This window comes from Falco biarmicus, chromosome 4 (assembly GCF_023638135.1).
Source record: "Falco biarmicus isolate bFalBia1 chromosome 4, bFalBia1.pri, whole genome shotgun sequence".
In the NCBI taxonomy this organism is placed as follows: domain Eukaryota; kingdom Metazoa; phylum Chordata; class Aves; order Falconiformes; family Falconidae; genus Falco; species Falco biarmicus.
The window spans coordinates 85,112,394-85,140,344 of NC_079291.1; the positions used below are offsets into that span (position 1 = coordinate 85,112,394).

General features: G+C 65.3%; 3 protein-coding genes across 5 annotated transcripts; 2 read left to right on the plus strand and 1 right to left on the minus strand.

The window, feature by feature from the left end:
- Positions 1–125: 125 nt before the first annotated feature.
- On the plus strand, positions 126–12,812 carry LLGL1 (LLGL scribble cell polarity complex component 1). 2 transcript variants are annotated; one of them, XM_056337973.1, is made up of 23 exons: positions 126–453; positions 3,207–3,304; positions 5,451–5,532; positions 5,621–5,751; positions 6,138–6,296; positions 6,374–6,536; positions 6,626–6,761; positions 6,850–6,904; positions 7,060–7,217; positions 7,299–7,516; positions 7,594–7,661; positions 7,979–8,132; positions 8,547–8,651; positions 8,869–9,161; positions 9,234–9,387; positions 9,467–9,620; positions 9,717–10,000; positions 10,262–10,526; positions 10,639–10,753; positions 10,860–10,954; positions 11,067–11,190; positions 11,279–11,358; positions 11,595–12,812. In XM_056337973.1, exons 1-22 carry the CDS (start codon positions 373–375, stop codon positions 11,355–11,357), a joined length of 3,171 nt encoding a protein of 1,056 aa, XP_056193948.1. In that variant the 5' UTR covers positions 126–372; the 3' UTR covers position 11,358; positions 11,595–12,812. The 2 variants fall into 2 exon arrangements, with proteins under 2 accessions (XP_056193948.1, XP_056193950.1); XM_056337975.1 differs by having other exon boundaries at positions 5,621–5,736.
- Positions 12,813–12,942: 130 nt separating this feature from the next.
- Positions 12,943–23,190, minus strand: FLII (FLII actin remodeling protein). The gene is made up of 30 exons (XM_056337972.1): positions 23,063–23,190; positions 22,169–22,279; positions 20,918–20,989; positions 20,662–20,742; positions 20,076–20,161; positions 19,756–19,917; positions 19,548–19,651; positions 19,267–19,442; positions 19,027–19,184; positions 18,830–18,914; positions 18,384–18,531; positions 18,142–18,275; positions 17,811–18,023; positions 17,550–17,729; positions 17,395–17,477; positions 17,242–17,316; positions 16,919–17,002; positions 16,679–16,850; positions 16,491–16,595; positions 16,071–16,262; positions 15,741–15,929; positions 15,501–15,640; positions 15,190–15,415; positions 14,853–15,007; positions 14,678–14,738; positions 14,453–14,581; positions 14,249–14,355; positions 13,899–14,004; positions 13,726–13,791; positions 12,943–13,566 (listed from the first exon to the last, which is right to left on the minus strand). The coding sequence occupies exons 1-30, from the start codon at positions 23,123–23,125 to the stop codon at positions 13,432–13,434; spliced, it is 3,798 nt and encodes a 1,265-aa protein (XP_056193947.1). The 5' UTR covers positions 23,126–23,190; the 3' UTR covers positions 12,943–13,431.
- A 134-nt stretch (positions 23,191–23,324) lies between these two features.
- Positions 23,325–27,805, plus strand: MIEF2 (mitochondrial elongation factor 2). Of its 2 annotated transcripts, XM_056337988.1 has the most exons (4): positions 23,325–23,571; positions 23,714–23,866; positions 24,351–24,528; positions 25,389–27,805. In XM_056337988.1, the coding sequence occupies exons 2-4, from the start codon at positions 23,720–23,722 to the stop codon at positions 26,405–26,407; spliced, it is 1,344 nt and encodes a 447-aa protein (XP_056193963.1). In that variant the 5' UTR covers positions 23,325–23,571; positions 23,714–23,719; the 3' UTR covers positions 26,408–27,805. The 2 variants fall into 2 exon arrangements, with proteins under 2 accessions (XP_056193963.1, XP_056193964.1); XM_056337989.1 differs by lacking the exon at positions 23,325–23,571 and having other exon boundaries at positions 23,737–23,866; positions 24,332–24,528.
- The last annotated feature ends 146 nt before the right edge of the window (positions 27,806–27,951 follow it).

Below are 27,951 nucleotides of genomic sequence, written 5' to 3' on the forward strand. Positions count from 1 at the left end.
ACATATCCCATCGTCCCCCGCGGCGGGGCATGCGCAGCGCCGGAGGGTGGGGCTACGCCGCGCGGTGTGCGTAGTCCTACGCTGATTGGTGGTTCGATCTGTCAATCAAGATCGTGCCCCGCCCCGCCGCGGCGGTGCCTGCCCGGGCTCGGCGCGCGGCGCTCGGCGCTCGGCGCGCGCACCGGGACCCCGCAGCGGGAGCGGGACCCGCACCGGGACCGCCCGGCCCCGCCCCCCGCCCCGGCCCCGCCCGTCCCGGGAGCGGCCCCGCCCGTCCCGGGAGCGGCCCCGCCACTGCACCGCCCCGGCACCGGCCCCGGGATCGCCGGCCCCGCCCGCCCCGCCCGGTACCGCGCCGCCACCGGCCCCACCATGATGAAGTTTCGGTTCCGGCGGCAGGGTGCCGACCCGCACCGCGACCGCCTCCGCCACGACCTCTTCGCCTTCAGCAAGGTGCGTCCGGGGCGGGGGGGCACGGTGCCGGAGCCCGGGCTGCGGGACACACACGCCCCCCCCCACCGAGAGCCACCGGGGGGGTCGGGCAGGGTCCCGGGAGCGGGGTGCGGGCAGCTCCCTGGTGGTGCAGGCTCCGGTACCCGGGGAGGGGAGCAGCGCACGGGGCACCGCCCCCCCCGGTACCGGGGTGCAGCGCCGGGAGGGGGGCGCGGCGCACCGGGCCCCCAGCTCCCCCGGGAGCAGCTCTGAGGCCGGGCAGCGGCCACCCCCTGGAGGGGCAGCGCCCCGGCTGCGGGGGACCCCCGGCTGCAGGCTGGAGGGGCGCCCCGCGGGGGATGCACCCCCCCGGAGGGGTACCGGGACCCCCGGGGGGGCGCGCTGGGGGGCTGCCCTCCTCCTCTGGGGCGCAGTGGGCACCCCCGCTGCAGGGTGCAGCCCCTCCTGCACCCGGGGGGCTCCCAGGGGCAGGATGTGACCCCTTCACTGGCACAGCACCCCCCTTCTCCAGCCCCCCCGGGGCGGGGGCTCCCCTGAGCACCCCAGTGCCCGCACTGCCCCTGCCCCGGGGCTTCCCCAGGCATCGTTCGCCGGCAGCAGTGTTTTGGGGTGCCCCACGGCCCCCCGCCCTGTCTGGCCCCGGAACACCCCGGGCTGCAACCCCTATGGGAGGGGGGCTCAGCCCCTCACCACAGCCCTTCCAGGGGTGGGATATGGTGGGGCTGGACCCTTGGTGCCAGAGGAGGGGCTGTGGTGATGGGGCCTGGGGCTGGGGCGTCCCCTTGCACCCCAAAGATGTGTCTCTGGGGGGCTGGAGGCATTGAGAGCCCAGAGCTTGGCCCCCCCTTGCCGCTGGCACTGGGGACGTTTCCTGCTCAAGTCCCATGATGTGTTTTGGGGACCCCCCCGGGATTGTCAAACAACCAGGGAGGGACCCTGTGAGCCCTCGGGTGCCGGACCCTTCCCTCGGCGCCTTGGCACAGCGGTGGGTGCCCCCCTGGGGCTGGGTGCGCCCCGTCCCGGGAGCCCCGCGGTGTTGGGACCACCCTCCTGCCCTGGCCCCGGGGCAGAGGAACTGGCCGCGGCCCCGGCTGAGCCCAGCCCGTGTCCGTCCATCCTTCGGCAGCATCCTGGCACCGGCGTCGGGCGCTTGCCCAAACTCACGGTGGGAACTGTGGCATGCACCGGAGGGACCCCCGGATCCCCTGCAGCGCAGCCGGGCCGGGAGATGTTCGGGTGTGCCGGGGGTGGGTGGGGGGTCAGAGCCGGCACCCACTGCCTCAGCACAGCCCTGCCCCCCCACACTCACCGCTGTGGGCAAGGGTCCAGCTGCGGTGCGATGCTCAGCCCAGCCGGAGCCCCCCCTTGCTTTTGGGGACCAGGGTCCCACGGTTGGATCCTGCCTGAGCGGGCACTCTGGGGGGTCTGCACCCTGGGGGGCATCCCGGGGGGGCCGGGAAGCAGCCCAGCTCCGGCCGGCCCAGCTCTGGGGCCGCTGGCTGCCCACCTGCCTCCCATTAACAGTTGTTTTTCCTCCCGAGCTCCAGATCTGCCTGGGATTTGCTGTAATTTGGCCGGCAGCGCGCCTTGGCTGGGCCGGCACAGCCTGCCGGATGCGGCCCCGCTGCCGGGCGGAGGAAGGGCTGCGTGTGGGGGGCTGCCAGCCAGCTCCCCGCTCCAGGCTGGGGGTGCAGGGCAGTGGGGAAGATGCTTTTAGGGGAGTGCTGCTGGGTCTTCGCCATCATCGGCGTGTTGGTCCCCAGCCTAAAGCATCACCAGGGCGTCCCCACGCTGCTGCTGCTGTCCCAGCTCCCGCCGCCATCCTGTGGCGCAGCGTGCATCCCCGGGGGGATTCGGGGTGACCCTGTGTGGGGCTGCCACAGGGATCGGCACCCACAAGCATCCACTGACTTGCCCCCCAGCCTGGCTGGGATCCCCTGGATGGGCTGGGGATGTTGGCACGCTCCTGAAGGTGGCCCTTCGGAGGGGACCGGGGAGCCACAAGGGTGATGGTGGCTGTGCCGGCGGGTGTGAAAAGCCACCCCGCTGCGCCTCTCAGCCGCCCCAGACAAAGGGAGCGGGTCAGGATCCGGCCAGTCTGGCTCCAGCGGCCTCCGTATCGTCTGATCGCGCCGCGGCTGCTCAGCGTAGCTGCCCCCGGGAGCCCCGCGGTCCCCTCGCCGCGGGCCAGGGCGGTGGGTGCCCCCCGCGTCCCCCTGCTGCCAGGCGGGCAGCCCTTCCCCAGCCGGCAAGCCCGGGCACGCCGTCACCGGCCGGGACTTCCTTGGGAAGGTGCCTGCGGGCCGCATGCGGCTCCGGCGGGGATGTCCCTGGCGCTGGTGGGTCCCGCTTGCCTGGTTCTGCCACCCTGCACTGCGGACCCCTGGGGATGTGTGCAGTGGGGTCCTGCCTGCTTGTGGGGGGCAGCTGGACCCTGCTAACCGCGTCCTGGGGCACCCGTGCCTGGGGCAGGGGGTTTGGAGTAGGGGGTCCCTTCTGCAAAGTGGCAGCATGTGCTCGCGGTGTGGCTGTTGGGTTTGGTCTGGTTTGGGGTGTCAGGTGGAAAGTGGGGGAGGAGTGATGTCCCCCCCTCCCCGTGGTCCCCCTTGGTGGCAGTGGGGCACGAGGCAGCATCCTCAGGGTTATCCACCGCAGGGGTGAAGCTCAGGCTGGTGCAGGATTGGGGCCGGGGGGGCTTGGGGGGGGGTCAGGGGTTGGGGGTCCCGGCTCTGACGTGCCTGTCCCCGCGGCAGACGGTGGAGCACGGCTTCCCCAGCCAGCCCAGCGCCCTGGCCTACGACCCTGTCCTGCGTGTGATGGCCATTGGCACCAAGGCGGGAGCCGTGAAGCTGTATCCTTTTCCCCCTGCCAGGGCAGGCGGTAAGGACCCCCCCCCCAGATCCCCCCATCCTGGGGGATGCCGGGAGATGTGGCCATGCTCCTGCCGGCCCATCCAGCAGCGCCGTCCCCCAACTCTGCTGGCTGCTGTCCCTCCGTCCAGCTGGGCTGCAGCTGGGGAGGGGGTGGCCAGTGGAAACCCCAAAACGCCGGGGGAGCAAAGGGGCTCGGCCACCCCGGGGGGCATCCTAGGTGGCGGGTGCTTCCCACTGTCACCCCCCTTTTCCCACCAGACTCGTGTCCATCCTGGCCTCCTCCGTGCAGCCTTTGGGGAGCGGGGCGGGGGGAGCAGCGGGGCCTCTGGCCAGCCTGGCGCCGGGGTGGGGGGCTGTGGTGGGCGCAGAGCCTGGTCCCGGGTGGGGGGTTCGGGGGGGCTGGACGACGACGACACAGGGCCCGGCTGGGCTTTGTTGCCGGCGGCGTGCAGGGAGACTTCAGAGGGCTGCTGGCGGGCGGCCAGGGCTGGATGCGGCCGTGCTCGGGGGCCCCGCGCCGCAGGAATGCGGGGTGGGCGTGCGGGGGGGCGCGGGGGCGGCTGTGCCCGGGTTGGGGTCAGGGTAGGGGGGGGCCCGCTGCGCTCCCCCTCCCCCAGGCCAGCAGCTCGCCGCCTTCTGAGCACAAAGATGGCGATTTTTTTTTTTTTTCTTCCCCCTGCCTGGGCCGCCCCAGTGCCAGTCCGGCCGCGATGTCGCCGGCTGCTCCGCTTGGCCGCCTCGCCGTGGGACGCTGGCTCCAGCCACCGCCCCCCCCCACCGTTAAACCCCCTCGGGGGTTGCGGAGCCGCTGTTTTGGGGAGCTACGTGCCCTGAGCATCCTCTGCGGGGATGCTTTTTGGGGTGGTACCCGGCTCGGGGCTGGCAGTGGGGTGGCACTGTCCTGCCCGTGGCACTGCAGCTGGTGCCCACCTGGCCCCATGCCGGCTGCTACTAAGAAGATGCTTCTGGAGGCTCATGGTGCCGGGGCCAGACGAGGCAGCAGCTGGAGCTGGCTTGACTGGTGCTACTGGTTAGTGGGGGCACCCATGGGTGCTCCCTAGCCGGGCTGGGTGGATCTGGCTGCAGACAACCTGGCATCACAGGGCTGCCAGCGCCTGAGGCATCTCCTGCAGCATCTGGGGGTCCCTGGGCTTGGACCCACATTGCAGTGAGCTGGTGCCACCAGCATTCCCTGGCCACTTGCCCTGAGGGCTGCCTGCCTTTTGGCCTGTGGCACCGTTTTGGGTGGGGAAGGACCCCAGGGCGAGCGAGGCTGGGTGGCATCCCCTGCCCCCATAGTGCCCAGAGCCCCCTGTGCACTCCCCCTCAGGTGCTCTGTATCTGGCCTTCCCAAAGCCTCTGTGGCTCTGGCCCGGCACGGCCAGCCAGCTCCTGCTTGTTGGTCTGGGCAGAGCTGCCGGGCTGGTTCCCTGCGCCGAGGGCACCGGGGTGGCTCTTGGTGGCGAGGACCACAGGGGCTGGCTGGCATGGCTGGCAGAAGCCCCCGGCACACTGTGTGCCGAGCCATAGCTGTGCAGTGCACCGGCGACGCCGGGCTGGGTGAAATAGCTGGCTAGACCTGGGGGTGTCGGGGGGGTGACAGGTTGGGGTGCACGGTGGGGTGCTGGAGCTGCTGCACGGGTCCTGCCCCAGTTCCTGCTGAGCAGCGTTGCCGGCGGAGGAGCTGGGACCAGTCGGGTGAGTGAGGCTGTGCCGGTGCATGCCGAACCCCACCCTGCTGCCCGTGTGCCGGGCTGGCCGGGGCTGCTGGCGCCTTTGCACAGCCATGGCCCCGCGGCCGGGAAGAAGGAGTTGGCAGAGGGCAGGAGCCAGCTTGGCCTTGCACACCCACCCCGGCCACGTGTCGGCCGCATCCTGACCCGGGGCGTCGCGCTCGGAGGTGCTGGGTGGATCCCAGCTTGGGATGGTGGTACCAAAGCCGGCTCCGGCGTGGCATGCCGCCAGGGATGCTCTAGCCCTGCCTCTCCCGAGGGCCATGGGGCTGAACTGGTGCCTGCTGGCAGAGCTGTGTCCTGGGGGAATTTTGGGGGGGTCTGGGGGTTTGCTGAGGGTTGGGGGGTGGGGTGGGCTCTACCTTCGTTATTTCTTTGACGGCCCCCCCAGATACGGTGCGCCGGGCGTGGAGCTGACGGGTTTGCACAAGGAGACGGCCACCGTCACCCAGCTGCATTTCCTCCATGGCCAGGTAGGTGGGTGTCCCTGGGGGGGCCTAGCAGCAGCCCCCCAACTCCCCCACCCACCCCACTGTTGTGTGTCCCCCCCCCCACCCCCAGGGCTGGCTCCTCTCGCTGCTGGACGACAACACGTTGCACCTCTGGGAGGTCTGCCAGAAGGAGGGCTGCTCCCACCTGCAAGAGACCCGCAGCTTCGGCCTCCCGGGACGCCCAGGGTCCGACAGCGCTGAGTACTTGCCTGGGGGGGTCCCCACCGCTCCCCCGCGGGGCTGCGGCTGGGAGCGATACTGATGCCGGCTGGGAATGGCGCGTGGGAGCAGCCGTGGGATGGTGGCCAAGGTCCCTTTGGTGGCGGTAGTTTCCTCACCGGGACGCTCCTCTGATCCTGACTGGGATGCTGCGGGGGGCGGGGGAACACAGCCCCGGGACTGTTATAGGTGCTGGCAGGGCCTGAGGGTGATTAATGGCTCTAATTGCTATTAGCGCTGAGGCTGTCCCTGTCCTCCTGGGGCAGGGGGGTTGGGGATGCAGCATCGGGGCAGGGGAGGTTTGGGGTCTCTCTGCCCTGCCCCAGACCCAACTTGGGGCTGACGCAGCCCCCCGCTCCCCCTTCCAGCTGCTCCCCCGGCATCACTCGTGTGACGGTGGTCCTGCCGATGTCCACGGGCGCAGTGGCCTGCCTGGGCACCGAAGGCGGTGCAGTGTACTTCCTCGCCCTGCCTGCCCTGACGCTGCTGGAGGACAAAACCCTCTTCCCAGATGAGATCCTGCAGAGGTGAGCCCTGCCAGCCCCACACCCCCTCCTCACCACCCCCAGCGCCCCCTCACCTCCTTGCGTTGCCCCCCCTTCAGTGTTCCTGATGACTACCGCTGCGGGAAGGCGCTGGGGCCGGTGGAGTCCATCCAGGAGCACCCACGCGACTGTAGTCAGCTCCTCATCGGGTACAGCCGGGGGCTGGTGGTCCTCTGGGAGCAGAGCACGCGCGCCGTCCAGCACGTCTTCCTGGGGAACCAGGTACCGGGGCTGGCAGGGGGCTGGCAGGGACACGGCCTCGTGTCTGTGTCCCCCATCCTGGGTATCGAGCCCCCTGTCTGCCCCCGCAGCAGCTGGAGAGCCTGGCCTGGGAGCAGAGCGGGAAGAGCATCGTCAGCTCCCACAGCGACGGTGGGTACATGGTCTGGGCGGTGAGCGGTGCCGGCCAGAGGACCCAGCAGCCCGTCATGTCCACCATCCCCTATGGTACGGGGGTCAGCTAGGGGAGTCGTGGGGTTGGGGGCCGGTTGCCCTGTCCTGGTGCTGTAACACAGGGTGGATGTTTTCGTTTCAGGTCCGTTCCCTTGCAAAGCCATCAGCAAAATCCTCTGGTGGACCTGCGAGTCGGGGTATGTCCCTGAAGCATGGGGGGGATGCTCTGGTGGGCACCTCCCCAGCAGCCAGGGTGGGCTGGTGATGGACATGGGGACGGGGGGCACGTGGGCTGCAGAGAAAGTGCCGTGTGAGGTCTGGAGTCTGATGGAAGCTGCTTCATCCCACCCAGGAACCCCTTCATCATCTTCAGCGGGGGGATGCCGCGGGCCAGCTACGGCGACCGGCACTGTGTCAGCGTGCTGCAGGGCCAGACCCTGGCCACGCTTGACTTCACCTCCCGTGTCATCGACTTCTTCACCGTGCAGAGTGCCGAGGTGCCCGAGGGAGGTACGTCCCGCTGGGGCGGCCCTGGGGAGCGAGCGGTGCAGGGGGGTCTCTGCTAGCAGCAGCTGTCTCCCCCTTGACCAGGCTTTGAGAACCCCCGTGCCCTCGTGGTGCTGGTGGAGGAAGAGCTGGTGGCCATCGACCTCCAGACACCGGGCTGGCCCACCATCCCTGCCCCGTACCTGGCGCCGCTCCACTCCTCTGCCATCACCTGCTCCTGCCACGTCTCCAACGTGCCCCTCAAGCTCTGGGAGAGGATCATCAGTGCTGGCGAGCAGCAGAGCCCCCGGCTCTCCTCCGCCGTGAGTGATGGGCATGGCGGGGAGGGGGGATCCCCAAGCCCCCCAGGACAGGCTGACTGGTGAATCCCTCCCTCCAGGCTTGGCCTATCGATGGGGGGAAGAACCTGGCCCAGGAGCCCACACAGAGGGGGCTTCTCCTCACTGGGTGAGTGACCTGGCAGTGGGGAAGGGGCCTGGGAAGCCCAAAATGTGCCGGGGAGGTGGGGGGATGCACATCCTCAGCCCCTTCCTGCGGTGGGGAGTGGGATGGGGTTGGGGGGGGGTGTGTGTGTCCAGCCACTCGTGCTGGGTGGGCTGACCCGCTCTTGTTCAGCTTGATGGCTGGGCAGGAGTGTGTCATCCACTGCGTTATCCCCCTTGTCCCCCTCCCTTCTGGCACGGTGGCCGCCAGCACACAGGCGGCTCTTGTTAGCTGGGCAGATGTCAGGGCCCTGCGCTCACAGGGCCTCCCCCCCGCCCCAGGCACGAGGATGGCACGGTGCGGTTCTGGGACGCCTCGGGGGTCTCCCTGAAGCCCCTCTACAAGCTGGGCACCGCCAGCATCTTCCAGATGGACTGTGAGCACAATGACAGCCTCAACCAAGCGGGCGAGGAGGAGTGGCCGCCTTTCCGCAAGGTGAGGTCCCTGGGGGGACACTGCTGTGGACCCCAGCATCCCCCTGCCTCTGCCGTCACCGGGAGGGGGGCACAAGCCCGGAGGCGGGCACAGAGGATGCACCTGCCGGAGCCATCCCGGCTGGGCCCCGGGGACGTGTCCTGGGGCTCGGGGCACAGCTGCTGTGTGATGCCCCGTGGGGACACAAGGGACACTTGTTCCACATGCCCTGTCCTGCCGGGTCTGCCCCGGCACGGGGGGAGAGCTGGGGGACACATGGGGACAGACCTTTCCTGGGTGCGATGCCCGGAGCAGCCCGTGCGCCACAGCCGGTACTTGCCAGCTGGTGGGGGGATGTGGGGGTGCACCGGGGGGTTGCCCCACAGCTCTGTGAAGGTGCCAACGCCCCCCCCCCCCCCCCCATCCCTTCCGCAGGTGGGCTGCTTTGATCCCTACAGTGACGACCCACGCCTGGGCGTGCAGAAGATCGCGCTCTGCAAGTACACAGCCAAGATGGTGGTGGCCGGCACGGCAGGGCAGGTAGGGTGCTGGGACGCAGAGCAGGGGGGCTGCTGGGCACCTCCTGGCTCCCCACCTTGGGACCCACAGGACAACGGGGGGCTACAGACCCTGCAGAACCCCACGCCGGTCCACGAAGGGCTCCTCCCTGCTGGGTTTAGCCCCTGGCTTGCAGTGGAGTGGCTGTCCTGGGTGGGTCTGGCATGTGTCCCCCGCTATCCGTGCTTGTCCCCTGCAGGTGCTGGTGATGGAGCTGAGTGACGAGAAGTCAGAGCATGCGGTCAGCGTGGCCACGGTGGACCTGCTGCAGGACCGCGAGGGCTTCACCTGGAAGGGCCATGACCGGCTGGCCCCCAGGAACGGCCCCCTGCCCTTTGCCCCCGGCTTCCAGCCCAGCGTGCTGGTGCAGTGCGTGCCCCCCGCCGCTGTCACCGCCGTCACCCTCCACTCCGAGTGGAACCTCGTGGCCTTTGGCACCAGCCACGGCTTTGGACTCTTCGACTATTACCGGCGCAACCCCGTGCTGGCCAGGTAAGGGGGGATCTCGGTGCCGGGGGGCGACGTGGTGGGGGTCCGGGTGCTGAGTGGTGTCGGTGCCTGCAGGTGTACTCTGCACCCCAATGACTCGCTGGCCATGGAGGGGCCCCTGTCCCGCGTGAAGTCCCTCAAGAAGTCCCTGCGCCAGTCCTTCCGCCGCATCCGCAAGAGCCGGGTGTCGGGCAAGAAGAGGCTCAACGCCAGCAGCCCCTCCAGCAAGGTGGGCAGTCAGTGGGGGCCGCCACGGCTGACCCCCATCCCCGCTGGGCAGGGGCTGACCCCCGTGTCCCCCTCCCCAGGTGCAGGAGGCCAACGCGCAGCTGGCAGAGCAGGCAGGACCCCCTGAGGTGGAGATGACACCTGTGCAGCGGCGGATCGAGCCTCGCTCAGCTGACGACTCGCTCTCAGGGGTGGTGCGGTGCCTCTACTTCGCCGACACCTTCCTCCGAGACGGTGAGGCTCCCCCCTCCCCGGGAAAAGCCCCCAGGCTGTGTCTGGCCGGTGCCACGCTGTGGGGAGGGGGCTCTGACGCCGCTCCTGTCGCTGCAGCCGCGCACCACGGCCCCACGATGTGGGCAGGCACCAACTCCGGCTCAGTGTTCGCCTACGCCCTGGAGGTGCCGTCGCAGGAGAAGTTTTCGGAGCGGGCGGTGGAGGCGGTGCTAGGGAAGGAGATCCAGCTGATGCACCGGGCACCGGTGGTGGCCATCGCGGTGCTGGATGGGCGAGGGAACCCCCTGCCCGAGCCCTACGAGGTCTCACGGGACCTGGCCAAGGCCCCCGACATGCAGGGCAGCCACTCCATGCTCATCTCCTCTGAGGAGCAGTTCAAGGTGAGCGTGGGGCTCAGTGCCGTGCCATGGCAGGGATAGGGCCCACCACACACACGTGTCCCATGTCCTCTCTGGGTGTCCTCTGGGTGCAGCAATGGGGCTGGAGGTGACTGGCCAGGTCCCGGGCACCCCTGTGCCTGTCCCCAGGGTGCTGCCCTTTGCCAAGGGTTTCCACTGCGGGAGGCTGCTCGGGTGTCCCCCAGAACCAGAACTCTGCAGGTTCCTGTTCACGCCAGCACCTGGCTCCTCCTGCCCCCCCAGGTCTTCACGCTGCCCAAAGTGAGTGCCAAGACCAAGTTCAAGCTGACGGCGCACGAGGGCTGCCGGGTGCGGAAGGTGGCCCTGGTGAGCCTGGCCAGCGCCGGCTCCGAGGAGCGGCTGGAGAACTGCCTGGCCTGTCTCACCAACCTGGGTGACATCCACATCTTCACCGTGCCCAGCCTGCGGCCCCAGGTCCACTACGGCTGCATCCGCAAGGAGGACATCAGCGGCATCGCCTCCTGCGTCTTCACCAAGCATGGCCAGGGTGAGGGCACCAGCCCGGCGCTGGGGGTGATATCCCTTGTAGATGGGACGTTGTCTCCAGCTGCAGCCCCACGAGGGGGTCCCTGAGGCTCTTTGTTGTCCCTGTTCCTTAGGTTTCTACTTAATTTCACCGTCTGAGTTTGAGCGCTTCTCGCTGAGTGCCAGGAACGTGACGGAGCCGCTGTGCCGGCTGGAGATCGCCCGGCTCCAGGACACCTCCTGCTTCAGGTGGGACGTGCCGTGGTGGCATGGGGGCTTTGCTGTGGCAGCACCCCTGTGCACCCGCCCTGCAGCACCGGCTCCAGCAGTAACTTCTCCCTGTCTTTCCTTCCAGCAACAGCTTGACCGTCACACCGAAGCTGCCGCAGGCGAATGGCACCCACGTCCCACGCAGCCCTGAGGGCCAGCACTCCCCCACCGACAGTGACCGTGAGTGACCACCCTGTCCCAGCCATGCACGCTGCATCCCCGTGGGCCCTGCTCCAGGGGTTGCCCCATGTCGTGGCTGCCCCGCAACACTTCTGTCCCTGTGGCTCCCCAGGGTCCCCCGAGGAGCACCCAGACACCTTCTCGCCTGGCCCCATCGACTCTCCCAACAGCAGCATGGAGAACCCGCTGGACACCACCGGGGACATCACTGTGGAGGAAGTGAAGGATTTCCTGGCGTGAGTGGGGGTGGAATGGTGGGACCAGTGCCCGCGGCAAGGGGCTGCAGCGGTGTCCCCGGCTGCCTCTCACCCTGCTCTGCCCCAGGTCCTCAGAGGAAGCGGAGAGGAACCTGAGGAACGCCAGCGAGGATGAAGCCCGGCTCACGGGGATTCTCATCAAGTGAGGTGTGTGAGGGGCTGGTGGTCCCCAGGGTGGGCACAGGGCGGGGACATGGCTCTGGCTGCAAACCCTGGGGCACGTTGGGGTTCGGAGCTGGGACCCCAATGCAGCGCCCCGGCATCCCCGTCCATCACAGGGAGGATGGGGCGGTGGTCCCTGGGACTCGTAGAGGAAGGGGGAGCGGGGGGGGATTATACCCTGGGGCCCCCCAGCCCCTTCTTAAGGGCTGTGTCACCCGCAGGCATTGCTGGCCTCCCCGACCCATCTCAGTGCTCGGATTCCCGGGACGCGCGACTCGACTGGACCCCCCCCACGCCCCCTCCCCATGTAACGTAGACGCGCCTCTTGTCTAACATCCACGCTGGCTGCCGGCTCGCCCCGGCTCTGGCTCACTCCCCCTGCGCCCCCCTGCCCGGCCGCCGGCCCCGGCCCCCCTGCTGGCCCCGAGCCGAGGGTCGTGATGCACAAACTCTTCCCGGGGAAGATAATTTTCTTTTTTATACGTGGTCGAGTGTCACTGTCCCCTGCTCCAGAACCCCCTTCCCGCGGGATGCTGCTGCTTCCCTGGCTCCGTGAGGAGGGCTGGGGCTCGAGGACCCTCCTTGTCCCCTGATTCTGGTCCCTCGGGGAGGTGGGGGGCTGGGAGCCCCCAGGCACGGCCCCCCACTACCCTGGTCTGTGTTTACATGCCCGGCTCCCTGCAGTTTACAGCCCCGTCCCTGCCCGCCGGGAGGCTCTGGCTGCTGCACAGGGACTGTCCCCTTCCCAGGGGAGCCCAGCGTGGTCCCCCTGGCTCCCAGGTGGGCACTGGAGGGCTTGAGCAGCCCGGGGAGGGGCACGGTGGGGGGTCACAGGTGGCCTTTTTCTCAGTGGCTTCTCCAAGGGCTATTCTCCAGGTTGGGCTCCGTGCCTGCTGCTCCTTTCTGACACTAATTCCTGCCACGGGTGGGTTTGGGATGGGACGGTGCTGCGGGGGACGTGCCGGCTCCTGCCCCTGGACCGTGCTGGTGCTGGGGGGTGTGTGGATGGGGCATGGGGCTGCCCCAGGCCGGGCTGCCCGCCCCCCCCCCCCCCCTTACCCCAGGGTGTCACTGTGCCAAATCCCCCCTGGGCTCCCCTCACAGGGGGCTGTGGTGATGCCAGCTGTCCCCCAACCCATGGCGGCTGTCCCTATGTGGCTCTGGGGCTCAGCCTGGCACCTGCCCCTCTCCTTTTTGGGGACCTGTGGTCATTCTGGACCCCCCAGGCTCTCTTGCGGTACGTGTGTGGCGGGGGGTGGGGGCCAGGCAAGGCAGTGCTGCCCTGGGTGCAGGCGCTGCCTGCTGAGGCCGGGGCTGTAGTGTCCCTGGTAGAACCCCCCCCCCACCTCATCCATTTTTTTTGGTAAGATGAATTTAGCATTGTTTAGATATTAAAAATACTGGTTTTTAATATTGAAAATAAAGCATTTAATATCAACTGCCCGGGCTGCAGCTGTTCGGGGAGCCTGGGCGGTGGGCCAGGAGCGGGGTGGGCGCCAGTGCCCCCTGAGCTGTGGAGGGGCAGGATTGAGGTGGGGGAACCCCCACTTCGGAGCGAGACAGGCGCAGTCAGAGCTTGGCACGGCCTCAGCGTGAGAAGTGCAGCCTTTATTGATATGATACTGACAGGCTGGGCCCCTCCTTGGGGGTCTGTGCCCCCGCAGGACAGCAGGGCCAGCTGTAAGGCCCAGGGCTGAGCCCCCTTCGCCCCCCCCAGTGCTCTTTAGCAAAGCATCCTCCCACCCAAACTGGGAAACACTCCTGTCCCCCAGTTGTAGGGGGAGCTCAGCACTAGCCTGGGGCAGCATCATCCCAGCAAGGTGTAACAGGGGCCCACACCACCATGTATGCGCCCCCAGGAAGGGAAGGGGCTGAACTGGACCCTGGGCTGAGAGAAGGGGGGGACAAAGGCTTAGCCCCAGTGCTGCCTGCTGGCCCCAGCTCGGGGGAGAAGTGGCTCCAAGTGGTGCTTGGCTGGGAGCAGGCGTGTGTGCAGGGTGCTGGGGGGTCCGGCCATGCCAGGGGGGCTGTGGCCGGAGCACGGGGTGCCCCCAGCCCTTAGGCAGGCGGCTTGCGGAAGACGCTCCAGGCGTGGAAGCAGCGGGTGAAGGGCCAAGGCTCGTTGCCTTTCCGCACCAGCCGGAGCTTGCGGGGACGCGTGGGGTCCTTGGAGCGCATGTGCTGGATGTAGACCTAGGGCAGAGCACAGCTGTGGCGGTCCCCAGCGCTTGCGCACCTCCAGGGCTGGTGCTCCCATGCACCGCCGTCCACGGGGGCAGGATGAGGGCCCCGAGGAACAATGGAGATGCCCAAATCCTCCCCCCGCAGCAGCAGGCAGGAGGGAGGCCCTACCTGGCACGCCTTGAGGCTCAGCTTGATCTCCACCTGGCTGGTCTGCGTGCCCACCCACATGTAGACCTGTGGGAAGGATGTGCAGCCACGCTCAGCTGATGGAGCCACCGGCAGACCTGGCCCCCCCGCTGCGTTGTCCCTGGTCCCCTGACAGCCTGCCGCCCTCTGCTCACCTCCCGCCCGTTGTCGAGCAGCATGATGTCGTCATCAGCTAGATCGTCCTGGCAGAAATCAGAGCACTTCTCTGACACGGAGAAATAACCCTTCTCATTGGAGCACCTGTGGGGAGAGGTGGAAGGTGGTGGCATCGATAACAGGAGTTTGTTAGGACTCAGCTTGTACAGAAGGAAGGGAGATGACGGAGCAGTTCTGTTTCGGCTGGATGATGCCTGGGAGATGTGGGAAACTGCCCTGGCTAGCTTGGGAGAACCGAGCCCCTGGCAAAGGCCAGCATGGCCTGGGACACTGCAGGAGGATAGGGAACAGCACGGATCGGAGCAGCCCCTCCTGGGCCAGGACCCACCTGAAGAGCCGGGAGTGCTTCATATACTCGGCGTCTTCATCGTAGGGCTTCTGGCTCCCAATGCCCACCCAGAAGAAGTTTTCAGGCTCTTCTCCCTCATTGATCACCTGCAAGAGCAGGGACAGGGCTGAGCGCGGCTGTCCCCTGCTGCAGGGGTCACAGCCACCCAGGTAAGCCAGGGCCCAGCCCCGCTGTGCTCCCAACCTGCTTGCTGTAGGAGTCATCAAACATGTGGTTCATGATGTCCTCAGCCAGCTTGGCCTCATCGGGGTCGGCTGCCCGGCCCACCCAGGTGTAGACGATGCCCTGGTTGTCCGTGCTCTCAAAGGGCACCTGGGGGAACACAGAGAGGCAGGGTGGCCCAGGTTGGGGGGGAGGGGGGGGGCAAATGGCTGAGCATCCCCGAGGGGGCTCAGCCACAAACACTACCTTGAGGATGAAGCAAAACTCCGAGTTGAGCAGACCAGCATCTGTGTTGATCTGGATGCACCTAGAGAAACACGAGGCAGAGTCAGCCAGAGACCAGGCAGCTGCACGCTGTACCCCACCAGCAGCCTGGCACCCATGGGTGCTGCCCGGCCCGGCGTGGCCCCCGGGGGCTGACCTGGTGCAGAGGGCCCCCCCGTTGGTGCGGATGTGGTAGAGGCTGGGCTGAGGCGGGCTGGTCCTCTCCTTCCGCTTGCCACGGTGGATGACAAACCTCCTCTTGAAGTGCGAGAGGAACTTGGGGTTCTCCTGCTGCTGGGTCATGCGCACGACCTGGCCAGGGGTGGGTGTCAGCAGGGCCGGGGGGGGGGGCCCAAACACAACCCCAAGCCCAGCTGCACCCCTCTGCCAGTACCCCCTGCCCTTAGCCTGGGGGGCAGAGAGGGGATGGGGGAGCAGTGAGGCAAAGCTGGGGGACCCCTGTGTCACCCCCCAGGAGCGTGCAGTGGCGTCACCTCCAGCTTGCCGGGGAAGAGACTCTCAAACTTCTTCTGGAGGCTGAAGGTGAAGGTGAGCCAGCCCATGTTGGAGGCCTCCCGGCCTTGCCAGAAGTAGACTATGCACTGGAAATCTTCCTCAGGCTGCTTCTCCTCCTCCTCTTCCTCACATTCCTCCCCTGCTTTGCCTTCACCCTTCTTCTTCTTCTCCTCCTCTTCCTCATACTCCACTGGCACCCAGTACCTGAGGGCAGGAACAGGGGATGATGTGAGTGATGGGGGAGGTTGGGGGTCTGGGGAGGAAGTCGAGGGGACGAGGTGGCTGTCACCTGCAGAGGAAGACGTAGCAGTCATGGGTGTGGAAGTGGCCAAATTCCTCCTCAGGCAGGCGAGCGAATTTCTTGCCCTCCAGCACGAAGCCCTCCATGCCGTCCAGGTCCTCGTTCCACTCCTCCATCAGCTGCTCTGCCTGTGGCCCCACGTGCTGCATCAGCCAGCGGCCACCCAGCCCCTCTGTCAGCATCCGGCCCAGCACCGCGGGGGACGCACGGGATGGTCCCCAGCCCTACCTCGCTCAGGGCCATGGGGGGCTGGCGGGGCAGGAAGAGCGCCGTGAGGTCGGCCTTCATCTGGTCCTTCTTCTCAGCATCCTTGCGGACCTTCCCGGCGAGGCCGCCCTCCTGCAGCACCGTCTCAGCGTTGCGGGTGTAATCCACGCGCAGGACGTCGTCCCAGTTCTTGAACTTGGACTTGAACACCTAAATCGGAGAGCAGGTAACACCGCTGGGGCCACAGCACCCTCCCCAGCACCCTATCCGAGGGGTCTGTGCCATCATCTGCCTCCCTGGCACTGCTGCCCAGGGGTCCGTGCCCCTTCACAGGTACGGGGGCTGCCCTACCTGGCACTCTGTGCCCTCCAGGTTCCGGGTGACCATGGCGTGCTTGGGCCGGTGCAGCATGCCGCACAGCTCCTGGCTCAGCTTCAGCGCTGCCGCCCGCACCAGCCGCGGCGACTTCCTCCCGATCCAGATGAAGACGTCAGACCAGCAGTCCAGGATGTACACGCTCTTGGTGTCCAGCAGGCTCTGCAGCTGCGGGCACCGCAGGGAAAAGGCGGGGAAGGGGGGGTCAGGCACCTGCAGGCTTTCCTGCCTGGAAAACGCCCTGCCTGCTCCCAAAGAACAGCCAGGAAGAGCAGAGCATCCCCCAGCTGGGCCCCGCTGGCCAAACCTGCCTCTCCCAGGGCTCAGCTGGAGGCAGAGGGGGCATGAAACCAGTCTCACTCGTCAGACTGGGAGAACCTCCCCACCCCATCCTACCAGGCGCATCTCCGGCATCAGATCAGCCTTCAGCCTCTTCTTGTGCTCCACCGAGAGCCTGTAGTTGATCTGGGGCAGCTCCAGGTAGCCCAGGCCCAGGCCGACCTGCAGAGGGGATGGAGACACGGGTGAGGGGGGCCTGCGGGGCGCTGGCAGCTCCACCAGCCCCACAGGTGGCAGCTCCCCACCTTGTAGAGCTTGGGCTTGTGGGGCTGGAAGTCATCGGGGACGCAGGGCCGGATCTCCTCGGGCTGCCCCCCCAGCGCCTCCCAGAAGTCGGGGGTCTCCTGGCCCTGGGTGAGCAGCGTGATCTCTGCCTTGCCCTTCCGCTCATTCTTGTTGATCTTCTCAGCAAACAGCCTGCGGCAGCAGCGTGTGAGATGGCAGGTGGGGGCTCCCCGCACCCCCAGCCCCCTGACCGGCCCTACCTGGCCTTGGTGGTGCTGCTCAGCGTGGCCTGGTTCCCGCGCCACACGAAGAGGTTGAGGCCATGGTCCAGGAGGAAGACGAACCTGGTGGATACAGAGGTGAGAGGACAGTCAGGAACGGGGTGCACCGAGTGTGCTCCCCACCCGGGGGGTCCTTAGCTGCTGGGGCTGCCAAGTGGGGTTTGGACCCACATCCTTGTAGGAAGGTGCTGGCATGGCCAATTTTCACCATGGAGCTGCAGCTATGAAGTCTCAGGTGGACCCTGCCAGCACCCCGTCCCCCCGCAGGGACCCTGTGCTCCCTGGCTGCTCCCCCTGCTCACCGGGGATCCAGCGATGTCCCTTTCAGTGCCACCGGCTCCAGCTTGACATTCTTCTTCCCGTAGACACGATACAGCCTGGGGGAGAGACAGCCACGGTAGGACACGGGGCACCCCCTGCCCCACACATCCCCCAGCCCCATGTCCCAGTGGTACCTGGTGATGTACTGCGTGTCCTCGACAGTGAAGAAGCCGCTGGCCGTGCCACCCTCGATGTAGGAGATGTCATTGTCAAAGACCTAGGGACAGGGACAGTGTGAAGATGGGACAGGGAGGGCTGGGGGCTATGTGGGGCCAGGGGTCAGCCTCACCTGGAGGAACTCATCGCTCTCATCCCCCATCTCTTCGCGGATGCTGCGGCACTCAGCCCCCAGGTAGTTGCGGAGGTTGACGGCATGGATGGCGGAGCAGGCCTTCTTGTCCAGAGTGGCCTCCTGTCCGATCCAGTAGTAGATCTCCCAGTTGAGGGAACCGTTCTCATCCAGGAAGGTCTGGGGAGGTACAGTGTGTGAGATGGGATGGCTGCAGCCCTGGGTTGGGGATGTGAGGGACCCTGGGTCCTCCCCACATACCTTGAGCACGATGTAGCAGTCGGCCTCGTAGAACTTGCCGTGGAAAGCCTCGTCCACCAGCGTGGGCACAAAGTTCTCGATCTGCCAGACGCAGAGGCCAGGCAGCTGCCCCACATCCTCGCTGAAGAACTCAGAGTAGTCCAGCTGTGGCTTCTCCAGGCCCTGGTCCCAGCGGCGCGTCTTCAGGTCTGGTGCCTTCGCCTCCCCGCTCTCCTGTGGGGATGGGGACAGGTCACCAAGCTGGGGGCAACTAGGTCCCTGCCAGCACCTGGGTGGGCTGGGGGCACTGCTGTGATGCCGCTCGGGGCCCCTCTCCCACCCCAGAACTCACCTCTATCTTCTTGTTCTTCTCCTGGGCCACGTCTGACATCCCTTTCAGCACCTGCTTGGCCTGGTCGTCCTGGGCAGAGTCCTTGCGCCGCCGGAGCCGCATCTTGCGGGCCAGCGGGTCCTTGGTGCCGCTCCCTGGGGACACAGGGACAGGGTGAGAAGCAGCCAGGACACCTTGCGTGGGGCACAGCTCATTTCCCAGCTGCTCCCAAGGTGCTGCCCCCCACATCCCTGCACGCTCACCTGCTGCAGCAGCCGCAACAGTGGCCGGGGAGGCTCCGGCCAGGCGGAGCTGGTTCTGCAGGGAGAAGTCGATGTTGTACCACTCCGACGTCCGATCCACCGGTTTCGGGGGCATCACCAGGTTGGGGTTCTCCCGCACATCCAGGATCTGCCAAGGAGAGGGGACAGGAGACCTCTCACTGCTCTGCAGCATGGGCTCGTGGGGACACTGAAGATGTGGGGTTGGACAGGAGACCTCTGGAGCACCCCGGGCTTTGCTGAGGGGATGCAGAGGGAGCCCCAAATCCACCGCCTGCCCAGGCCACACCGGGGGCCAGACTGCATGTGTTGGCCCCAAGACCCCCTTGTCCTTACCTCACCCATCCCACCCTACAGCCCTGGGATCCCAGGGACATGCTGGGGCTCTGGTGGACCCAGCCAGGGTGGAGCAGGCACTGGGCTCTCACCTCCATGTCTGTCAGGAAGTGGATGGCTTCTGGCAGCGTCACCAGGCGGTTCTTGTTCAGCACCAGCTTCCTCAGCTTGGAGCACCTGTGGGACAGAGACACTGGTGAAGGGCCAGGCTGGGTGACACCCTGTTACCACAGAGCCTCCGCGTCCCCTCTTGGGGACAGAGCAGATCTAGCTGAGGGCTGTCCTCTACCTGCACAGGCTCTCGGGGATGAGCTCCAGGTTGTTGTTGGCCGCCATGAACTCCTCCAGGTTAGCGAGCTTGCCAATGCCTGAGGGGATCCCGTCAAAGTCGAGCTTGTTGGAGTTCAGGTACATCTTCTTCAGCTTGGTCAGCTTACAGATGGCTGACTGGGGAAGGAGATAGCGGGGTGAGGGACACCCAGTGGCATGGAAGCATGGGCAGGGACACCATGTACGGGCAGGGACATACAGGCAAGGAGGTGAGCTGGTTGCGGGACAGGTTGAGGGTCTCCAGCTGGGTCCACTGGTCGATGCAGAGGGACAGCTCCGTGATCTGGTTACTGCTGAGGTTGAGGCGCCGCAGGCTGCCCAGGGTGTAGAGGCACTCAGGGATGCGGATGAGGTCATTGCAGGACAGGTCCACGTCTGGGGGAGGACAACAGAGTGACACCGCCGGCCGGACCCACGCCAGGGCTTAAGAGAGCCTGTGGAGGGCCCCACGCACCGTGGGGCTGGGCACCCCAGCCCTACCTGCCAGGTTCACCAGACCCTCAAGGCTGGTGGGCAGATTGCTCTGTGTTCGCTGGGTGTTCCTGAGGTGGAGGGTCTGCAGGGCCGTCATCGCTGGGAGCTGCCTGCGGGCCACGGAGAACCACGGGGCAGAGACACGTCAGGCCTGGAGCAGGCACCTGGCCCAGCCCCGGCATCATGGGATCCAGCCTGGAAAAAGGGGCCTTACCGGAGCTGCGCGTGCAGGAGAGGGTTGTTGTTGAGGATGAGAGTCTGGAGGTGGACCAGGCGTCTCATCTGCGGTGGGAGGCTCTCCAGCTTGTTGTCGCTCAGGTCGAGGTAGAGCAGGTCTGTCAGGTTGATGAAGAGCTGGTTGGGGATGGTCTCAATGCTGTGGGGATATGGGGATTGTCAGGGCTGCCTGGGACCTGTACCAGCCCCAGGTCTCCCTTGAAGAAGGGCAGACAGCAGGATCCGGAGTGAAGAGGAAGGTGGCGGAATGGAAGTGGCCATGGCTGGGGAGGGATGGCTGCTCTGGCCTGGACCTACCTGTTGTGGCCAAGGTTGAGGACCAGCATGTTCTTGGCATTCTCCAGTTCCCGGGGACATTCTGTGAGCTGGTTGTAGCTCAGGTCCTGGGACAAATGAGAAAGCAAAGGAAGGATCCCCCTCTGACCTGCCTGCAGCAACCGGCACCCACACCTGAGGACAGGGGCACCACCAGGGACGAGGTTGCCTGCAGCCACACTGCGCCCTGCCCTGCGGACCAGTGCCCAGCAGCAGGAGCAGGACGAGTGTGTGGGAAACCCAGCCGTGGCATCAGCCTCTAGAGGAGACATTGCCACAGGGTTATCCTGCCCGCAGCCAGCTTCCCCAGTGCTCGGGCACAGGGCCGGGACTGGCGCTGAAGGGGCACAGGAGCTCTTGCTGCAGGGAAGTTAGGTATGGCCTGGGCACCTGAAAGTCAAAGTGGACCAGGCAGCACTGAGCCCTGATTTACTCGCTGCACCTTTCCCTCAGACGCTCCTCAGCCCCACTGAGTTCCCCAAGAAGCGTGAGGGGCCACCAAGGTGTGGGAATGGGACCCCAGAGCCTGAGCTGGCTCCTGCGCTAGCCGAGGAGGCTCTGCACCTACCAGCACTGAGAGGTCATCCAGCTGGAAGATATCATCGGGGACTCCCGAGTTCTTCAGGCTGTTTGCACGAGCCACGATCGCCTGGAAAGGGGAGGGAGAAAGAGGCACGACTGCAGCTGGTGCCAGCTCGATGCCTGCTGAGCCCCTGGGGGTGGCCAGGCACGATCCTCACTTGTCCCCAGAACCAGGGGCTGGCCAGGAGGTGCCTAGGGACACCAGCCCCGATGCAGTTGGGACACACAAGGGCGACACTTACCCGGAGGCAGGGCAGGCCGGAGAGTTCCCCATGGAGTGTGGTGAGGCTGTTGTGACTCACGGAGAGGTGTTCCTGCAGGGAAGCCCCAGACAAGCTCCAGTGAGCAGAAAGAGCAGCCGGGGCTGCCCAAGGCAGCGGTTGGGCCCCCACACCAACATGGGGGCTCCTCGATCCCAGGAGAGTAAGGGCCTTGTGGAGGCATGGGGTGAGCTCAGCCCTGACCCACACAATGTGGCTGCTGGGACACTCTCCATCTCAAACTGGTTGGTTGGCCCCAGTATGCCCACGCTGCCTCCACACCCCTCGTAACTTGGGGCAGAGCTGGCTGAGACACCCCAGCCCTGCTGCAGGGTTTGGGGTGCTCTGAGCCGCTGCTGAGCCAGCTCGCAGCACTCCCGTATAGTCCCCGAGCAAACAGACCCCAGTTCTTGGGAACACTTCTCACTGGGTGATCTGCAAACGGGCAAATGTGTGGGGACCAGCAGGGTGGGAGGAGGGCCCAGGGGAAATTTTTTCCTCTGGACATCACCAGCCCAGCTGTTACCTGCTCTGGAAAAGGAGGAACTATCAGGCTGTGGGCAAGATGCCAGGCTTTAAGTCTAGCCGTGGCCCCTGAGCATCTGGCAGGGCTGGCAGGAGCGTGGCTTCGAGCAGCACGGAGGGCTTCCCCGCTTGCTCCCACTAAGCAGGGCGCACCAGGCACGGTGATGAGGACTTTTGGCAGCATTTAAAGCATTGCGTTTGTCTACACCAACTGAACAACGTCCGTAACGTGCTGCAGGACACTGCCAAAGCAAAGCTTAGCCACGGACTCCACCAAGGGCCTGGTCGTGGACAAAATTCGAGCCACCCAAAAAACAAAGCCAGGCAACTGCCAGCTACTGCTCTTTGTATCTTTAGCAAAGGAGGAGAGAAAAAAAAGCCCCAAAACCTTAATCCTCCCCTTACAAAACCTTCACCTTCCCCTTCTATTAAAGGGCAGAGGATCTAAGCATGGTTTTTAGTCTGGTTTTCTAGGAAAACAAGGTGAAACCGAGTACAAGCCTGTCTCAGCCCTACTCCCAACAGCTCCTGCATCCAATTTCAACCACACGTAGCTCAGCCCTATTATTAGACACCAGAGCATCCGCTGATGAGCCACGAGGCTGGCAGGCACCAGGCTCTCGGCACTGGCGTGCAGGGCCCCATCCGAGCCCGCAGCCCCACTGTGAGCCGTTGCGACCCATCCCCTGCCCAAAACGTGCCACTCACCAGCTTCTGGAGGGCAGCGAGCTCCTCGGGCAGGTAGCAGAGCCCCGTGTGGTTCAGCTTCAGCCAGCGCAGGCTGGTCATCGCCTTCACGTGCTCTGGGAAGTAGCCGCCCTGTGAGGAGGAGGAAGGTGAGGAAAACACCTGGCCCACAGGGTGAGGGGTCTGGGGACCTGAGTCTGACTGACCCTGCATGGTCAGGGGGTGGTTTGGGATCGCCTGGCCCTATGGGATTGGGGGCTGGGGGCTGGGATTGCCCAGTCCCATGAGATTGAGACCTGGGGGAGCCTGGGATTGACCTGGGGGTCCTGGATCACCTGATCGTATGGGACTGGGACCTAGTAAGCCGGGATTGCTTAGTCCTATGGGACTGGGACCTGGGGGTCCAGGATCACCTGGCCCTATGGGACCAGGACCTGGTGAGCTGGGATTGCTTAGTCCTATGGGACTGGGACCTGGGGGTCTGGGATCACCTGGCCCTGTGGGACTGGGACCTGGTGGGCTGGAATTGCTTAGTCCTATGGGACTGGGACCTGGGGGTCTGGGACCACCTGGTCCTAAGGGACTGGGACCTGGCGGCCGGGATCGCCCGGGGCTGTGGGACCGGGAGCTGTGCGGGCTCTCGGGGCCCCGCGGGCTGGGAGCCAGGGGCTGCCCAGCCGTAGAGGCCGAGGGCCAGGGCCCGCCAGGCCCCACAGCGCTGTGGGGTGCGGTCAGATTCCGGGGCTGCCCTGGGCAGACACCCCCGCCCGGGGGCCGAGATCACCCCGCCCCGCGGCGCCGGGGCCGGGCCTAACCAAGCCCTGCGGCCTCCGTGCCCGGGCTCGCTCGGGGCCTGCGGCCGGGCTGCCCCCCGCTCCCGCGGCCCCCGTTCCCCCCACTCCCCCCGCCCCGCACCTTGAAGTCGTTGCCGCTGAGGTCGACGCCGCGGACGAAGGGCAAGACGCCGGTGGCCGCCATGGCGGCGGAAGGGCGGGGGGACCCGGCGGCCGCCCGGCCACGCCCCCCGCCTGACCACGCCCGCGCCTGGCCCCGCCCCGGCGGTGATGCCCTGCGGGGGAGGGTGGAGCCAGGTTCTGTTTCCTTGTGCCGGTGGGCGGGGCCGCGCCGCGCTCCAATTGTCTGGGGCGGCGGAGCGGGGCGGGGCGGAGTGGCCGGGCAGTGGGTGAGTGCGGGGCCGGGAGTCGGCCCTGCCCTTGAGCGGCTCGGGGGCCGCCCGTGGCCTCGACAGCGCGGGGCTCTCCGCCCCAGCCCTTCCCGGGGGCACGGGCCGCGGTACTGTCCCCCCCCCGCGCCGCCGCTTGCCCCCCAGACGGCTGCGGCAGGGCCGGGCGAGGAGCCGGTGATTCTTGCCCGGGTGACCCTCGCTCCCCCGCCGCGTCCCGGCGGGACCCTTTGCCCTGGAGGTGAAGGGCAGCGGCGGGGCGGGCTCCGTAGGGTCGGGAGAAACCCCAGTTCCCCAAAAAGCTCCCAGCCGGCGGGCTCCGAGCCCCCCGGGGCGGCTGGTCCCGGCGCCGGTGCCACCTTCTGCTGCTCTCCTCTCCGCAGGGCACCATGGCCGGGCTCGGGCGACCGCGGGGCGAGCGGCAGGCGGGCAACGGGCTGGGCAGCATCCTCGACGTGCTGTTGGCCAACGCCAGGCTGGTGCTGGGTGTCAGCGGTGGGGCTGTGCTCGCCATCGCCACGCTGGCCGTCAAGCGGGTAAGGCTGGGGGCTCAGCGGCGGGGGGCAGCCGGCCATCCCACGGAGGGGAGCTGCTTTGGTTGTGGCTGCAGCAGGGGAAGATGCACCCAAGGCCTCACCGTGCGGCAGAGCTGGTGCTGTGAATCAGGAAGGCTGGTGCTGGGGGCACGGAGCTGCCCACTCCCACCCTGCAGGGGCACAAACAGCCCCACGCCCCGTTAGCCCAAAGCAGCACGTGCTTGGGGTACAGTAACCCACCTAGAAAGGCATTTTGGGCTTAATTTACATTTGGACGCCTGGTTTCCGCTTAAAAGCCTACAGGAAGAAAATATGCACCTTTGTGGTCCCATAAAATACATGTTTTTGCAAGCAGAGGCACCGCATGGGGCTGTATTACCCCATGTGTGTACCAGAGGGGCTGTTGTCCCCCTTAGTTCAGGGTGTGACTGGAGAAATGCCACAAAGGCAGTAAGTTGTCCACAGGGGTTTTTCTTTCCTCCAGCTGATAGACCGAGCCACCAGCCCTCGCGATGAAGGCGACCCTAAGGCTGAGCAGAAGATGCTGGAGGAGAGCTGGCAGGACTTGGCCTTGATCAAGGCAACACCAAAACCCCCCAAGAAGCAGAGAAGGGAAGACCTCAGCCAGCCTCTACTCCCTCCGGTTCAGCCACCGGCACCAGGTAAGGCTCATGGTGTATGTGCCAGCTCCCACTGCGGTCGGGAAGATCACCTTGATGTGCTCTGGGTTGGCTGCACCGCTGCTTGTGGCGGTCTTGGAGCTCTGCGTTATTTTTAGCTGAGTGCCCCGAAAGCCGACCTGGTGAGCCTCCCAGGAGGGCAGGCTCAATAAGCCACGGCCCCTTTTTAGGCAATGCCTGTGGTAACAGCACTTCTGATAATGTCCAAGGCGTCTCGGCCACCGTGGTGTGGTGGAGGCTGTCGGGGCTTTGTTTCCTCTGAAGCGGTGTCTGCTCTGTTCATTTTCTGGGTCAGCTCTGCCTGGAGGAAGGTGTGCTCAGGAGCTGCTGCAGACAAAGGCTGCCTTGTCCGGCTGCCTACGAAGGCGGCATTTTTCCAAGTGGGAAAGCAGCCCAACTCAGTGCAGTGCAGGTCCTGAGATTCTGGGCCAGGAGCAGGATTGTTTGCAGGACTTGAGCGATGAGGCAGGCATTGGGGTGGGCTGGATCAGCCTGAGCAGTCTGTGGGGCTGAGGCTCGTAGGGACCCTGGCAGTGAGTTGAGTCCCTTGCCCAGCTGCTGGTGCTTAGCCTGATTTACCCATCTGGCTGGGAGGTAAGGCCGGGCACTGTTGGGTTTTGGGGTTAGTTTGGGCTCTGCCTTGGCTGAGAATCACTGTTAACATCAGAGGACCACCTGGCAAGGTCAGTCTTGTGTCCAGAGGCGGGCTGAGAGCTGGGCGCCCAGCTCACACCTCTGCCTCAGCCGTGGCAGGAGAAGCTGCTGCTGTAGGTTGTAGACGATCTGCTCAGAGCTGTGACTTCTCTCTTCCCTCTGCCCCATCGTCTGCTCTACCTCTCCAGAGACTCCTCAGGTCAAATCCATCTGCCTCACACTGCAGGAGAAGCTCCTCTCGCACTACAGCAGCTGGCTGGCCGTGCCTGAGGTGCAGGTGTCCATCGCCCCACAGCTGGCCAGGAGCATCGGCACCCAACTGCAGAACTTCTTGTGGAGCAAGTGCCCAGAGATGCCCTTTGGCAGACTCTTCCTCAGCGGTCCTCTGCTCGATGGCCTCGGAGCTCTGGCAGCTGACCATATCCACCTCATGCTGCCGGTGGTCCTCGACACTGCGCTGTGGAGCCTTATCCCGGGAGAGGACACCGTGGTGAGGAACCCCCAGTACTGGCTGATCAAGAGGACTGATCTGGAGTATTTCCCTCGTGGGTGCAGCCCCTGGGACAGGTTCATCGTGGGCCAGTACCTCTCCTCCAATGTGCTTAATGAGACCCTCCACAAGATGCTGGTGGCCTCCATCAACTGGCCTGCCATAGGTAACCTGCTGGGGAGCGTCATCTACCCGGTCGTGGCCTCCCAGGAGCTGAGGCTGGAAGTCAAACATGATCAGGTCGAGCTGAGCATAACCCTCTTCCCAGTGGTGGAAATGGAGGGCAAGGTTCTTCTAGCTGTTCCTCCTGAAGGACTGGTGGAAAACCTCTGGCTTGAGAGCTTTTACAAGGCAGAGGTCTCAAAGGTGAAGGAGCTGGATGCAGCTGATGCTGGGGCTCGACAGCACTGCCTCCGCATCCTGAACGGCATCTGCAAGAGCCATCCTGCCCTGCACAAACTGAGCGGCAGCCCCTTGACCCATGTCATTCTTCACCTCAGTGCCACCAGTTCAGACTGGGCAGAAGAAAGCCTTGCTGACAGGTTCCAGCAGGTGCTTGAGGAGCTGGTAGGCTACCTGGAGAAAGGGGTCCTGCCTTCCTATTTCAACTGCAAAATCAACCTCTTCTGTGAGCTGTTGGAAGAGGAAATCGATGAGATGGGCTTCCTGCTTTACAGGGCCATATCGGAGCCAGAGCTCCTGCTGAGGGAGAAATGACTGGGGTGTTGAGAGCTCCCGAACACGGGGTGTTCCTCGCCCATCTGCTGCTCCTCGCTGCGAGGATTGTGATGGTTCTAGTTGAGTAGTCAGTAAGAGGCAAAGTTCTTGCACTTTAAGAGAAAAAAAATATATTTAATGTTTGAATAAAATGTGTCTGAGTGGAGGTGAGCGTTGGCGTATGGAGCCTCTGGCTGGGAGGCTCCGCCAAACCCGGGGTGGGTGCAGCCCATACCTCGAGCACCTTCAGGTGAGTCCCATCCACTGGGCATTGCGAGCCAACACAAAGCATGTTTGGTCTCTGGTTCCCAGTGTCCCCTGCCTGTCCCAGCCGTCAGGTTCCCCTGTGCTCTGAGACCAGCTGGAACTGGAGAAGAGCAGTTCCTTGCTGCTGCTGTGTTCTGCAGCATGCTGGGTGGGTCCTTGCACCAGCACCCAACCGGTCTTACTGTGCCATCCCCTCAAGCCAGCCTTTGGGACAGGGTGGGAGCCTTATCCTTCTGTAGCATGTTGCCAATCTGAAATAAAGCCCCAGCGATGACCTGGGTGGTTGTCTGGGCACTTGAAGGTACAGCCATAGCAAGCGGGGCTGGGGGTTTATTCTTTGGAAACCCTTTCAGCTGCCAAAAGGGGCGAGCTGAGCCCTACCTCTTCATTCTGCCAGTATTGGCTCTGTCCCGAGGAAGGGGCGTGCTTCCAGCACGGACCTGGGGCTTCGTGGCCTTTGTCCCACACGGTGTTTTGCTGGAAGATGTCCTGAAAAAGACGGAGGCAGGAAGAGAGCTGCTGACTCCTGGGAGGCTCCTGGAATTGGTCCCTTAGTGGAGGCTGCAGCAGTGCTGTGTGTCCCCTCCCCGGTAGGTAGGTTGCTGCCAGCACCCATCTGGGGGTACTCGCTGCTCTGCAGTGTCCCCTTCCAGTCTGTCCAGTGACCTTTTCACACATGTATCGCTGCTGTCTTGAGGTCCTGTCCTGGAGCTCCAGGGTATGGGGCAGGAAAGTAGGACAGAAACGATGCTCTGAGCAGAGCACTTGCAAGAACTGAAACTGTTCATGCTTTTTATTAAGAAGGTATGTTTTGTTTGGGTATTTTGTTTTGTTTTTTTCCTTTGAGTGGCTGCTAGTAAGCTTTGGTTCTGGCCGTAGCCCCAGGGAGATGAAATGTATTCATGTATTTAATGGGAAGAGCTAGGTTTGCACAGTGGTGGAGGTGGAGAAGTCCTGTGGACTTCAATGTGAGCAGCTGTTGCGGTTTACTTTTCTTTACAGCTATCATCTTGTTTATGGGAGGAAAAAATGCACTGCTTTTCTTCCCAGTCTGAGGATTGCTTACTTTGTTCCTCCAAACCACTTCTGAGGTGTTAGTGATGAGAATAAACCTTCCCTGTGTATATTGGTTCTCTTGTGTCACCTCTGTTTTGTTTGCTTTCCTGTGATCAGGCTGAAGCGATCCCCCAGCTGTGCTGGCATGCCTGAGAACCACCCAGCACTGCCCAGGGCATCCCCCGCTCTGCGTGGAGAGCTTGGTGGCAGTCAGACCCCAT

Coding starts and splice junctions, on each gene's coding strand:
- FLII (XM_056337972.1), bottom strand. CDS start 23,125: ATGGCGGCCACCGGCGTCTTGCCCTTCGTCCGCGGCGTCGACCTCAGC. Junction 20,162..20,661: donor TGGATGACCTCTCAGTGCTG/GTAGGTGCAGAG, acceptor CATTTGTCCCAG/GACCTGAGCTACAACCAGCT. Junction 14,739..14,852: donor GGGGGGGCCCTCTGCACCAG/GTCAGCCCCCGG, acceptor GTGTTTCTCTAG/GTGCATCCAGATCAACACAG.
- LLGL1 (XM_056337973.1), top strand. CDS start 373: ATGATGAAGTTTCGGTTCCGGCGGCAGGGTGCCGACCCGCACCGCGAC. Junction 6,762..6,849: donor CATGTCCACCATCCCCTATG/GTACGGGGGTCA, acceptor TTTTCGTTTCAG/GTCCGTTCCCTTGCAAAGCC. Junction 9,621..9,716: donor CGACACCTTCCTCCGAGACG/GTGAGGCTCCCC, acceptor CTGTCGCTGCAG/CCGCGCACCACGGCCCCACG.
- MIEF2 (XM_056337988.1), top strand. CDS start 23,720: ATGGCCGGGCTCGGGCGACCGCGGGGCGAGCGGCAGGCGGGCAACGGG. Junction 23,867..24,350: donor CCACGCTGGCCGTCAAGCGG/GTAAGGCTGGGG, acceptor TCTTTCCTCCAG/CTGATAGACCGAGCCACCAG. Junction 24,529..25,388: donor GGTTCAGCCACCGGCACCAG/GTAAGGCTCATG, acceptor CTACCTCTCCAG/AGACTCCTCAGGTCAAATCC.